General features: G+C 44.1%; 1 protein-coding gene across 1 annotated transcript in view; it reads right to left on the reverse strand.

Annotated features, from left to right (window-relative positions):
• LOC126204270 (uncharacterized) overlaps nucleotides 1-14,553 on the reverse strand; it is a 242,123-nt gene that overhangs the window by 39,962 nt on the left and 187,608 nt on the right. The window contains exons 3-4 of the mRNA XM_049938659.1: nucleotides 9,244-9,743; nucleotides 819-918 (exon numbers count right to left, since the gene is read on the reverse strand). Coding sequence (XP_049794616.1) covers nucleotides 819-918; nucleotides 9,244-9,743 — 600 coding nt within the window. The remainder of the gene's footprint in view (nucleotides 1-818; nucleotides 919-9,243; nucleotides 9,744-14,553) is intronic.

Below are 14,553 nucleotides of genomic sequence, written 5' to 3' on the forward strand. Positions count from 1 at the left end.
ACAAGTGTGACAATCTGCGGCAGCGTACCCTGCTGAGAAATTAACTAAAATACTGTATAATCAGCACATCGAAAAGGCAGTACCACACATTAATCATTAATCATTTTATTGTCTTTTCTATTGCATGCACAGAAGACAATAATTTTGACTGTTTACTGTAAAACCCATTCAGAAAATTACTATGTGAATAATGAAGAGGAGCATATTGAGAATCAGTAGCAGACACACGAAGACAAACAAGTGTGTCATGGAATAGACTGGATTGGAAACGTAACTGCGTGCTGGACAAAATAAAGATCGCCGAGAAAATATTTCATGCACCTTGAGATAGGCAACCCATCTTAAATTATCTGCCTCAAATGTGAAGGATGTAAGTTATCTTGCCTATCTCAAGGTGAATGAAATATTTTCCAGGTCAGTTTCATTTAGTCCACCATGCATGACTTATGAACGGGGAACGGAGATGGGCGGGAACTGTCACCAGATGAATGGATGAGTGACGGAGGAAGATAAGAAAAAGGTCGAGAAGATGACGACATTTAAGGGGGACAAACGACAGAAGAAAACATGCAGGAGCAATTTGGGTTCGGACGACCGAACTGCAAGTCTAGAGGACGCCATGATCCAACATTTGATGTCAAATGGCTGTTGACTTTTATGGCCGTTTGTGATTTATCAATGAATCACAGTTTCAGACCATAAGTTGGCGGTAAAGATGAAAGTCTGTCAACATTTATTTTAACTTATTAGAAGTAAAGAATGCTATAGTGATAGAAATTGCCATGCATTCTAATCTATTCCAGTTACGTAGTACTTACAACAGCAGTAGCGATGACTTGGAAACAGATGGAGATCGTATTGCAGAAGAGCAGTACGGAAGTGGCGCGGCTGAGAACTTTTCGCAGGAGTCTCACACAGCTGGAAAAGAGAACGGATAAGCGATGTGTTTCTTTGTATTACACTGCAGAACTTAGAGCTTGCTTTTGATAACCAGCCGCGATCCTATTACATATTTATTCGAACAATTCTGATGATCCTTCATTCTAATATTAAACCAACGTCTCAAATTCTGACATTTTCCTTTCTCGTTGGGCGATTTCTTCAGTTACACCATTTTTACCAGTTTTTAATTCAGACTACAGGCTTCTCTAGAACGAGTGAAGAAGTTCTACAGACTGGATATTTCGAAACTGAATTATCTTGTATTATGACGATTGTCACCGTGTAATCAGCTGTATGAAACCAAAAATTTTTGAGAGAAAATAAGAAGTATATTTGTGAACATGTCTGGAAAACGGAGTTCATCATATAACTTGGCAACAAAGGAATATCTTCCAAGACTGTAAAATACGCAGTGTACAAGTCTGTGTATCTTAGTACTTCTTGACAAAAAAATTTCAAAATTTCGATCATTTTGCTTTTATTCACCACAAGTGTCTACAGAAACTTTCCTTATGCGTGAAGGCAAACAATGACTCAAAGAATCCGTAGCGTTAGTGCGAGAATTAACGTTCTAAATTTTGTCAGATGTTTCAACTTTTTGAAGACTCTCATACAATGGTGTGGATTCTTCATTATTACCTTCTTATCACCAACAGTGGCTGACAGATGACTTCTAACTATTCTGAAACTCACTCTCGCGATTATTTAATTTACATAAAAATAGCTGGTTGTTTCTCTGGTGATCAGTTTTTATACACCAGAACTACAGCACGTTCTCATAGTTTGAAGTGTCTCAGAACAGATTACCGCACATCAGTTAAAAGTCTCGGTTTACTAACATCGTAATTATGACGGTTATGTTTCAATTACTGTTCTTTAATTCAATGTTTATCTCTTTATCTTTAGAACCCGTACCTCTTACATCTGACACAGCAATGATTATTCTCTTCGTAATGCCTGAACATTTCTTCTAAATTGTTTTACGACGTTCCCATTGGAATCACAGCGTTTACCTGTGCAGAGAATTTTAATTATATAGTTTGCACTGCTATGAGTCATTCCGCACAGCAAGCAAGCCAGAGACTTTTAGATCACTGATTAGCAATGACAACACACCAACCGACCTTCTCCTGTGTTCTGATCGTTCGTGGAATATTTCGAGCCACCAAAAAACTTCGCAATGTCCTTGTGATACCTATAAAATATAACTGCTACTAACTACTTATCTTAGTGGCACATTGCATCTAACTGTATCTATTTTAATCATCTGCAGGTAACTTATTCTGGAAATCCCGTAAATACTACCCTCCCACGAAAAGCCTCGTATAGCTATTTCGCTTTATTCTGCTGAACAAGAAACGTCTAGATAATTAATTTGATTTTGTATTTTGACCACCATCGTAATCCTTTGAGTTTCTTTGTAATGTATGTCAGTATGTCCTTGGGGAGGATTTGTGACTTTTCCAGTATGCTGCAATTGTTGTTAATCAGTTTATTGCGTTATTACTGGTTTTAATATCGTCAGTGTACCAATGCAGAGTGGATTGGTTCTCTGTCTTACCGCTGATTTATTTTGAATTTATAACCAGTTCTTAGAGGTTTGTGTGCATACAAACTTGTGTGCAACTCTGTCTACCAGGTTACAAGTTCGGCGTTGGTTGCTAGGCGTGGAATGTATTTTGCTTAATTATTCTTTAGTTGCAATTATCTCATAGACTACCTTGTACCAAGACGCTCTCACGTCACTGGTGAGAAATTTGGTGTTAGTGTGTTCCATACCTTAAGACCTGGTCATTTTTCGTTTACACATTATTGCAAAATTTGTTTAGTAGGCTATTTTGGGCCTTAGGAATGGTTCTTGGGAAAATAAACATCAGGAGACGAAAGTGAAACGGGTTTCAGTGTCTTTCGAAACTGCCCTCTATTGGTACTCTTGTTGAAACAGTATGATTGAAAAACGTTTTAGGTAGCAGTGAGTGGACATATGTTTTATGTCCACGTTTCCATTTCTACCCTTCGATGACATCATGGATGTCACAAACAAAACTGCCTCTGCGAGTATAAGTAAAAAAAAGTTTTCCCCTTTTAATTTTGCATAATTCTGAACGGAGTGGAACTTTCGTTTTCTGTAGCTCGGCGTGTGAAGGACACTATACATCGTGGACATACCGGTATGCACACGCCACGCTTGGAGTTGTAGTGTAAGGCTTCGAACAACCTGTCCGCACCACAAGTGTGCCTTACTTCCCGTATACTCCGGATGTGGCCCAGTGTGTCTTCGAGTATTCAGAAAGTGAAGATACATTTACTACGAGGTAGACAATTTTTCCACCGACGACAAAGTGAATCAGGAAAGGCTAAACTCTATTAGGTAGGACGGTAGATTCTATCGTCAAGAATGGAATATTTGTGCCTCACGGAAAAAGTTTCTTGAATAAATACGGTTATTATTTCAAAATATAATCACAAGCAATCGTGTTACAGATAGCTTCTGTCCTGTCACCGTGACGAATAAAAAAGGATGGCAAGATGAGCGTGTAATTGACTAGATCGATTCGGATTAAATCTGCAGGAACGTAATGTGGTGAACGATATCAGATATTGTTAATTTATTGCGGTGATAGTTCAGGAGCAATAAATTAGCAACAGCAGCAAGTAAAGTTACATACATGCTTCCTAAGTGCAAACTCTCCCTCACATCCCAATTACGCGAAGCCTTGTGTGCAGCTATTTAGGAGTTTTTTCTCGGAACCTGTAGATACACTCTATTTAAACGCTTCTAAAATCATGCACAAAATAGACAGTGGCTGTACTGCCAAGGTACCCCATGGTGGCTGTAAAGCTGTATCACAAGGCAATGCCGCTCCCATTGTGGTCTTTGCAGCAAGTGCTCGCGGTCACAGGCTTTGTTTGGTACGGCACAGAGCGTCCCTCAGATGTACACACCGTGGGGTTCTCCTAAGGATGACGGAAGCGTTCAGTATCATACCGGCAGAGGCTCTTCTCGTCACTCTAGGAATATGCCCTGCTGACATCACAGAGCATATTATTTGCGGCGAGATAATATAAATAAAATACAAGAAATAACAGGTTCCAGAATAACTAATACGTAAGATCTTGGAGATTGGGCACTTGACAAATGTCAACAGTACTGGACAGAGGAGAGACTGCATGTGAATCGCATCATTCCCAGCGGAGATAAGGGTCATTTTATGAAAGGAGGAACTGCCGTAGTACAGAAGGAAACTGAAAGGAATACGCAGTGAGACGCACACAAATGATACTTTTATTCTCTAGTCGGCGCTTTCTACAACTCTGCATGCAAACAGGACTGAAGAGATAGTAGTGACGCTTTGGATGCTGTTCATAATATAAGTAGTAATGAGTAAAATAGTATTTTCCTGTGTGCATAGCGCGTTCTCATCTCTCGCGATGCGAGGGTACGTCCAGCATCGTCGAACATTATCGTTTTGGTGATCCGGGTGTTATTGTGTGGGGAGGGATATCACTGCATCAGCGTACTGACACTTTTTTGAATTATGAATCACCGTGACTTCACAGTAATTATTGTCTTTGACTAGAAGTATCATTTCTGTTCGCCTCATTGCGTATTTCTTTCAGCTACCTTCTGCAATATACAGCAGAGGATCTTTCTATGTATGATCAGAGTTTCATAGGACAATGTTACTTGGCAGTGAGGGAGATATACTGAAGTCATAATGTCTTGAATATATACAGTAGTGTCATTACAGTTTAGAGTCAGCATATATAAACTGTTAACATTGATATAACTGAATGTTACAGCATCTTCATTGATATCACTTCTATACATACGAGGGCTGTTCGGAACGTAAGGTCCGATCGGTCGCGAATGAAAATCAAAAAACTTTTATCTGCAACAGTTAGCCACACCTTCCAACTACCTCTCTAAATAGTCGCTGCTCCGACATTTGTCGCGGTGTTGTAGAAACTTTCCAGTACCCTTGTCACAGAAAGCCGGCGCCTGTACTTTCCAGTCGGTCGAAGTGGCCGAGCGGTTCTAGGCGCTACAGTCTGGAGCCGCTCGACCGCTACGGTCGCAGGTTCGAATCCTGCCTCGGGCATGGATGTGTGTGATGTCCTTAGGTTAGTTCGGTTTAAGTAGTTCTAAGTTCTAGGCGACTGATGACCTCAGAAGTTAGGTCCCATAGTGCTCAGAGCCATTTGAACCATTTTTTGTGCTTTCCACCAATTCTCTACGCTGGTTTGCCTTTCGTTATTTGTGCCAAAATGTTGTCTTCGTAGACAGAGGTTCATGTGAGCAGAGATGAACAATGGGGGAAGACAATTAAGAGCTGTCTTGTGGGTGATCAAACAGTTTCCATCTAAAACGCTGCAAGAGCATCTTCATTGCCCCTGCAGAACGTGGCTGAAAATTGTCTTGAAGAAAGAAACGCATGACATTGATGTTTTGTGTGCTGCAGAGCTTCAGGCGAAATCTTTCACCAGATCCACCTACTTGTCAAGGAGACACTGTTGTTTTAGGCATTTCTACACGATCGCTTTGCACTCTGAAACCTTACCTTCCGAACACGCCTTGCAAGGTAAGTCACGGCCCTCCACCATCTCTTTCACCTCAGAATTGCTACCCCCATATAGTCTGTGCGAGACGCTCTTTGCTAGAGCGTTCAGAAATTTCCAGAGACCAGGCTAGAGGCAAAAGCATGGTGATTAAGGTGACTGTTCACGATAAGTAGGGAATCTGGATTAGATCCCCAGTCTTGCACAGCTTTTCAGTAGTAACTACGTATTCAAAGCGGGCGAATACATGGTACTAGAACGTGGACATATCGTGAATGGAGGGCGTTTAGGACGATTCACCTCTGAGATAGCGCATGAACAATGCCTTCGACATGCGACGCGGAGGGGGATTGGTACTCTTGCCAAGTCTCTCAATTTTCGCGGGCTGTCCCGATTTTCAGAGGAGTCACGAGCCATTCTGAGTAAATCTTATGCAGGAAGCCAAGTGTAGGAAATTTGAAATTCAATGCGTATTCAGTTGAAAACAGGTCGAGCACATGAAAATTCCGAAATGAGTGAATTAATCGATGGCGGTATCCTATAACGCTGGAATACGGCGTGACTGGAGGTCGCGACCAGCCGAAGAACGAAGGGCAACAACGCACTGGCCGCCGCCCGCTGCGGTGGCGGGGGTCATTGGTGGGAACAAGGTACTGGTCCGCCAACCGGGAACAATGTGCGGAACGTGGTTCTGCCATTTCTGCGGGCTACTCTGCAGACGACCGCCGACAACCGCGGTGCGTGGACTTGGTCTGTCCCTCTACTCAACAGGTCTCGATGCATTGCTTGCTGTCTCAGTTGTTTCGAACGAAATACGACCGACGGACGGATTTTTTTTTTGTTCTATTTATTGTAAGTAGTAACCCAAAAGGAAAGTGCCTGCGGAAGTGCGGTGGACGTCGTTTGAAGAAGGAAAGACACTGCAGAAGCAGAAAAGACATATACTGGGCGCTATCCTTCCCTGCAGAAAAGAAATACCAATGGGTTTGTATCGCCTTCTACAAGGAGTGAGAAACTATGAGGATATTTTTTTAATGACATCAGAGTGTGAACGTCTTCCTTCGACGAACTACTTTCCAAAATTAGAGGAACGATAACTGGAATGATACCAAACGCACTCGTGTATAGACACTGAAGAAAAGCTGCTGGTAACGATCAGAGAAGATTATTACTATTTTATTTCAATATTTTAATATCATTAGGTTTCATATAATCAAACACATAGATTAATAAGAAAAACATTTTCGAAATTCTTCCAATCCATCTGTGGCGTACAGCAAACCAGTGCTTAACAATATTGGTTAAAAACAGTCTTGGTTGCAATTTTAGTTTATTTTTCAACTACTCGTTTCGCCTTATTTAGGCATCTTCAGGTTGATCTTAATTTGGTATTTCTTATAACGATCCTTTAGACAGTGTAGTGAAAGGACATCGTCGAATACATCAGGCCAATATCGCTTTCGTTAAACTCAGTAAAAACGTACATCTAGTAAAGTTTCACTTTTTAAACTGCTGATTTTCCGATATTCTTTCACAAAAGCATCTACTGGAGTTTTCCACTTCTTTTGCAGCGACAAACCTCAAAAGAAATGTATAAGGGGCGTTCAAAAAGAAACGAGCCGGAGGCATATTACAGAAACCATTACCTGTATGTTAGAAGTATTGACCCTGGCTATTGAAACACTTGTCCCACTGTGACAGAAGGCGATGAATGACTGTCTCATAATATTCCCGGGGCTGCAATGTGAACCAGTTCCGCATGTACAGCTGGACGACGTCGTCCGACGTGAATCGTTTGCCCCTCAGCGCCTTTTTACGGGGACCAAAAATGGCGTAATCACTGGTAGCGAGCTCCGGACTGTAATGAGGGTGACGGAGAACCTCCCGTTTGAATTTCTGCAGGAGTGCCGCGACTGTGTTGGCCGTATGGGGCTTTGCATTGTCGTGGAGTAGAATGGAATGACCCCCAGGGTGAGATTTCCTGGTCGTTTTGATTTCATCGCTTGGCGAAGGGTGGTCAAGGTTTGCGAGTAACGCTGGGCATTCACTGTTATCCCGTCCTGCAGGAAGTGAATCAGAAGGGGGCCTTCTTGGTCAAAGAAGAACGTCAGCATAACCTTTCCTGCACTCGTGTGCATATGGAGTAAGCTGAAAACATAGACTCAATTTCATTTTTGACAATGTAATGATAACGTAATTCAATACCTTAAAGTTAATCAGTTAATAAATATAAAGGGAATAAACTAGGAAGAAACATTATCATTTGAAATGACCCTTACACTGTGAAAGATTATATAGTGTCAATGTTTTTCTGGTTTGTTCCCTATATATTTATTTACTGTTTAAAGTTTTGGAGTATGTCACTATTACACTGTCAAAGATATCATTCACTCTTTATTTGCCAGGATCCCTATACTTCTTGGATGTAGAACTCTGATCTCAAAGCAAGGGGTGCGCCTACAGATTCTTATGATCTGCATAGTTAGTCATAGGCAAAACAATTTCCGTCTGTCTGTACGTGATAAAGAATTGCTACTTGTTCCTGGCTTTGAACTTAAAAAAAAAACATCCGATGTAATAGGCTGATGTGGAAGCAGAACCAAAAAGTATTTTCATTGAACGCTCTCGTGACATTTCGTGGCAACCATGTTGTAATTAGGCAAGAAACGAAATAGAGCATCTTTGGCTGGGGCGTTCAGACAGCTGGGGTTCTACATTCAAATAGTATAGATGTCACTGGTGTTTGCACCTCACGCTTCATGTGTGATATCTTTTGTAATGTTGTTCATCAGTAGTGTACCCTCATTGAAGACGGATAGTCAATGAAAGTCTGATGATGGCCTTGTAAACAGAAAACCATTTGTCGAAATAATACTGTAGAACATCGACAATTCAGACAGCTGGGGTTCCACATTCAAATGGTATAGACGTCACTGGTGTTTGCAGCTCACTCTTCATGTGTGATATCTTTTTTAGATGTTGTTCATCAGTACTGTACCCTCATTGAAGACGAGAGTCAATGAAAGTCTGATGATGGCCTTGTAAACGGAAAACCATTTGTCGAAATAATACTGTAGAACATCGACAATTTTTCATTTATAATTCTTTAATCGTACATCACTGCTTATGAAGAGAAATAAAAGCCTCAGATGGGATCTTAAAGAAGAACGGACCAAACTGCTGAGGTCATCGATCCCTAGACTTATACGCTACTTAAACTAACTTATGCTAAGAACAACACACACACCCATGCCCGAGGGAGGACTCGAACTTCCGGCGGGAGGGGTCGCGCAATCCGTGACATGGCGCCTCTAACCGCGCAGCCACACTTCGCAGCGAAAAGGACATGTGACTATAATGGATGAGTAGCGAATACAGAATTACGAAGATGCTCGTCAGCCACAAGCTGAAACATGGGAGAAGGGGCGTTCTATGACCAAGGAAGAAAGGAGAAGAACGTCAGATTTGAGGCCTAAGAAACCACCAAGAATTTAATCACTGATTGTGACGGTCAGGAGTCAAAGACGGATTGGATTACCACGGTTGTAGATACGCCTTCATATGTGGTACAGTCTAGTTCCTGCATTTGAATCTCGTTCCGTTGGAAAATTTCAGTTGTGGTGCAGATGAATAATAACGGAATACCTTCGTTGATGAACCGATTTCTTCGACTTCCATGTTTCCGTCGATAGTAGCATTTACTGAAAGTATCTAAACGTAAGATACTAATTACTTACTTACCTTATAATGGTCTGGTGGTGCTGAATATTTCCAATCAGCTGTTGATATATTTCGGCTTCCGAGACTGTGGAACTTCTGCTGTGCAGGAAATCAGAAAAGGCTCCATCAACCAAGAACGGCGATGATTTCGGCAGTACCTGGACGTCTGAGTCCTGGACTATACTTTCAGTGATGGTAACACCACTTGGTGACTGCTTTAGAGTTGGAGTAACGCCGGCTGCGAGATTGTCATTCAGGACCGCCAGTTCGGCGGCCACTTGCAGTATCAAGGCTATCAGGGAGCCGTCGATGAGCACTGTAGTCTCAGAAATAGCAAATCCAAAAGCCAGTTCAAGGCTGTACAGTATCTCATAGACCGGTGAGGATCGAGCATCGAACGGCAGCCATATAGGAATGGGAATATCTCTGCTGATGGAGGAAGTATTCTTGGATATTGCAGCCATTATGTTCCTGACAATGGGAGCCAGCAGCCAGTACGCTGTGTTGATTCTGTACGTCACCTGTAAAACCAAAACACTGTCTACAATTGCTGATCGTAATATTGCTGCATATCTGCAAACTAGGAGGCCACTCCACCTTGGGGACCGCACCACATAAATGCAAAGTTTAAAAAAAGTCTTAGTTTTAATACTGTAATGTAGGACCTCTTTTAACCTCCTTAGTTATCACGCAGCATGTATGCTTCATCCAAATTTTATTGTTTTTGTAGCTCAGGGAGTAAATTAAACTCGCTGCAGTTCGTTGTAGTATATATGAGAGATGGGCCGTTCGCGAACTAACGGGTCCAAAGGAACGGTTCATCAAGATGAACGGAGCGAGTGATGAACGGATTCTAAGGAACGGTCTTCGGTCGCGGTTTTCTACTTATAGTTCCCGGGAACTGGAAACGGTCAGTCCCGTTCCAACCTCGGTCCCGTTCCCGTTGGTCTCGATCACGGATTTCTACTTATAGTTCCCTGGAACAGGAAACACGATCGGTCTCGTTCCCGCAACGGCACGTCGGCCGGTCCCGTTCCAGCCTCGGTCCCGTTCCTGTCGGTCTCGGTCTCGCTCGGCCGGACTCGTCCTTCTTCGCGTGGCCACTCGTTGCAGTTCCACTGCCGACTGCTCCTAGTTAGTTCAGTATCGTGTTGTTTTTCGTTTCGTTCGCTGCGCACGCCCATCCTAGATCTGTTTCAAACCTTTTTTGAACTCTAAACTTCTGGTTATTTTCGTATTCTATTCAGCATCCATGACCAGTAATTAAAAGGTATTGTATAATTACGTAAATTACATAAAATTACGTGGTACATAATGCATACATCTTTGCAGGTAACAAAACAGCATATCAGCTTACTTCAGTATTTCGATAAACAACAGAAGAAATGTTTGCCGGCCGGTGTGGCCGTGCGGTTAAAGGCGCTTCAGTCTGGAACCGCGTGACCGCTACGGTCGCAGGTTCGAATCCTGCCTCGGGCATGGATGTGTGTGATGTCCTTAGGTTAGTTAGGTTTAATTAGTTCTAAGTTCTAGGCGACTGATGACCTCAGAAGTTAAGTCGCATAGTGCTCAGAGCCATTTGAACCATTTTGAAGAAGAAATGTTTGTAAAAAGGCAAGATGTTTCCATTACACATGCAAAGGAAGTGACCATTTTCTGTCTTTTTTTTATCCAAGGTAAAAGAGCATGTTCATTGTTACGGAAGGCAGACCGACTTACAGACGAATGAAGTCCGCGTTCCATAATAGAATGCATGGGGTAACGTTTTGTAAAGAGAATATGATAACTTCTACAATATTATTTCAGTGGTACAGGGTGGCGCACGAAAAATCGGCCCCGAGCACTAGACTACTCATTGTCACCTACCACTTGTCGTCTATTTTTTCGAAGCTGTTGTTTGCATTAGCTTATTTGTTATTTCTTCACTGCCCAATTATTACATGTTTATCTATTCTGCTCGTAGCGGTCAACAAATCGTGCGTAACTGGCGAGCAGTCTGTACTCGGGGCCGGTTTTTCGTGCGCCACCTTATATTATTTCACTGCGATCAGCCACAAAACGCTACAGTTGGCTAAACGAGAGGTTTTGCAGAATCACGAAAATTACAATTGTGAATAAAATGTACTCCAGGGCGGAGGCAAGTGCCCCCTCTTGGTGCCTTCCACCTTCGCTCACCTATGCTATCAATTTTCAATTTCTCATAAGAACCGTATACCAAGCTCAAATCAACGGTGAACCAGAAAAAATGAAGGGTTTCCAAAAAAGAGCGATCACTAGTGAACTTGTTTCCAATTATGAACGGGTTTCCCCATCTCTAGTATATGTATTACCTGATCAAAAGTAACTGGACCCATGTTACTGGAGATTAATATGTGGTATGTCTACCCTTCGTCTTTATGGAGGCTTGAACTCCGTTATGGGCACTTTTGAAGTGGTATCTGAATGCCTGTGGAGGAACGAGAGAAGGTAATGATGCTGGATGCTATGGTCCAGAGCTAGGTCGACGTTCTAAGTAATTTCAAAGGTATTCAGTTGGGTGCAGATCAGGACTCTGCGCAGACTGGACCATTTCAAGAACTTTACTGTCTACAAATCATTGCCGCACACAGGCTGATACGAACAGTCATCGTCTCCGAACTGTTCCTCTACTCTACGCAGTACACAATGCAGTAAAATTAAGCATTCAACATTTTCTTGAACGCACTAAGGGGATCCCATCTTAACCAGGAACAACGCCGCCACATTGTAACACCACATCGCCTGTACCTCACTGTTAGCACTAAAAGGTGACGGCTGGTAACATTCCCCGGGCATTCGCTAAAACCAAACCTTTCCATCGGATTTCCACAGGGCATAGCGTGATTCTACACTGCAAGTCACTCGTTTCCAGTTATCCACTGACGCCGGCCGCGGTGGTCTAGCGGTTCTAGGCGCGCAGTCCGGAACCGCGCGACTGCTACGGTCGCAGGTTCGAATCCTGCCTCGGGCATGGATGTGTGTGATGTCCTTAGGTTAGTTAGGTTTAAGTAGTTCTAAGTTCTAGGGGACTGATGACCACAGATGTTAAGTCCCATAGTGCTCAGAGCCATTTGAACCATTTTATCCACTGACCAGTGTCGTTGCTCTTTACATCATCGCAAGGGTCGTTTAGCATTGGCCACAGAAGTGCGCGCCTTCTGAGGAGCAACTCGACCACTTTTTTTTAAGTCCCTACGCCCCGTCATTGCGCCAGCTGGACTGCTGGTAGCGAGTTGGAAATCACTAGTGTTTCTTCCCGCTGTTTCCATGCGGTTGTTTACAATTCCTCCCAACGCGCAGTGTCCGACGGTCCATGTTCATCAGTACATGACGTTTGCCTCGTCTTCATTTAGTTGTGACCGTTCTTTCGCGTTTCACTTCGCAGTCACATTACACTCGACTCGGGTAGCTTCAGAAGGCTTGATATGTTCCTGATGGATCTGTTACTCATGCGACGTCCATGTTTAGAGTCTCTCAGCTCTCCTCACAAAACCATTCTACTGTTACAGCTTCTCTACTGAACAACGCAATAATACCCCCTGCCTCATTTTATTATGGCGGGTCGACTTTCTATGACGTCTGACGTTCAATTACGCAATACATAGAGTTGCCCTGATACTTTTGACCAGATAGTGTATATTAAACCCTGTGCTTTCAGTGCTTCGCTTATTTTCATTTCTGGTACTTTCCCTAGAGAAAGCTCTTCCTCGAGATGACTGGGTGTTGTGTGATTCCTTAGGTTAGTTAGATTTAAGTAGTTCTAAGTTCTAGGGGACTGATGACCATAGATGTTAAGTCCCATAGTGCTCAGAGCCATTTGAAGAAAGCTGTTTTTCGCGGTGTCAGAATGTCTTCGCGAAACTAAGACAATTTCTGTTTTTCGGCAAATTAGCGTGTTTAGAGTATGAAGTACACTCCTGGAAATGGAAAAAAGAACACATTGACACCGGTGTGTCAGACCCACCATACTTGCTCCGGACACTGCGAGAGGGCTGTACAAGCAATGATCACACGCACGGCACAGCGGACACACCAGGAACCGCGGTGTTGGCCGTCGAATGGCGCTAGCTGCGCAGCATTTGTGCACCGCCGCCGTCAGTGTCAGCCAGTTTGCCGTGGCATACGGAGCTCCATCGCAGTCTTTAACACTGGTAGCATGCCGCGACAGCGTGGACGTGAACCGTATGTGCAGTTGACGGACTTTGAGCGAGGGCGTATAGTGGGCATGCAGGAGGCCGGGTGGACGTACCGCCGAATTGCTCAACACGTGGGGCGTGAGGTCTCCACAGTACATCGATGTTGTCGCCAGTGGTCGGCGGAAGGTGCACGTGCCCGTCGACCTGGGACCGGACCGCAGCGACGCACGGATGCACGCCAAGACCGTAGGATCCTACGCAGTGCCGTAGGGGACCGCACCGCCACTTCCCAGCAAATTAGGGACACTGTTGCTCCTGGGGTATCGGCGAGGACCATTCACAACCGTCTCCATGAAGCTGGGCTACGGTCCCGCACACCGTTAGGCCGTCTTCCGCTCACGCCCCAACATCGTGCAGCCCGCCTCCAGTGGTGTCGCGACAGGCGTGAATGGAGGGACGAATGGAGTGTCGTCTTCAGCGATGAGAGTCGCTTCTGCCTTGGTGCCAATGATGGTCGTATGCGTGTTTGGCGCCGTGCAGGTGAGCGCCACAATCAGGACTGCATACGACCGAGGCACACAGGGCCAACACCCGGCATCATGGTGTGGGGAGCGATCTCCTACACTGGCCGTACACCACTGGTGATCGTCGAGGGGACACTGAATAGTGCACGGTACATCCAAACCGTCATCGAACCCATCGTTCTACCATTCCTAGACCGGCAAGGGAACTTGCTGTTCCAACAGGACAATGCACGTCCGCATGTATCCCGTGCCACCCAACGTGCTCTAGAAGGTGTAAGTCAACTACCCTGGCCAGCAAGATCTCCGGATCTGTCCCCCATTGAGCATGTTTGGGACTGGATGAAGCGTCGTCTCACGCGGTCTGCACGTCCAGCACGAACGCTGGTCCAACTGAGGCGCCAGGTGGAAATGGCATGGCAAGCCGTTCCACAGGACTACATCCAGCATCTCTACGATCGTCTCCATGGGAGAATAGCAGCCTGCATTGCTGCGAAAGGTGGATATACACTGTACTAGTGCCGACATTGTGCATGCTCTGTTGCCTGTGTCTATGTGCCTGTGGTTCTGTCAGTGTGATCATGTGATGTATCTGACCCCAGGAATGTGTCAATAAAGTTTCCCCTTCCTGGGACAATGAGTTCACGGTGTTCTTA

The sequence above is a fragment of the Schistocerca nitens genome, chromosome 9, assembly GCF_023898315.1.
Source record: "Schistocerca nitens isolate TAMUIC-IGC-003100 chromosome 9, iqSchNite1.1, whole genome shotgun sequence".
In the NCBI taxonomy this organism is placed as follows: Eukaryota; Metazoa; Arthropoda; class Insecta; order Orthoptera; family Acrididae; genus Schistocerca; species Schistocerca nitens.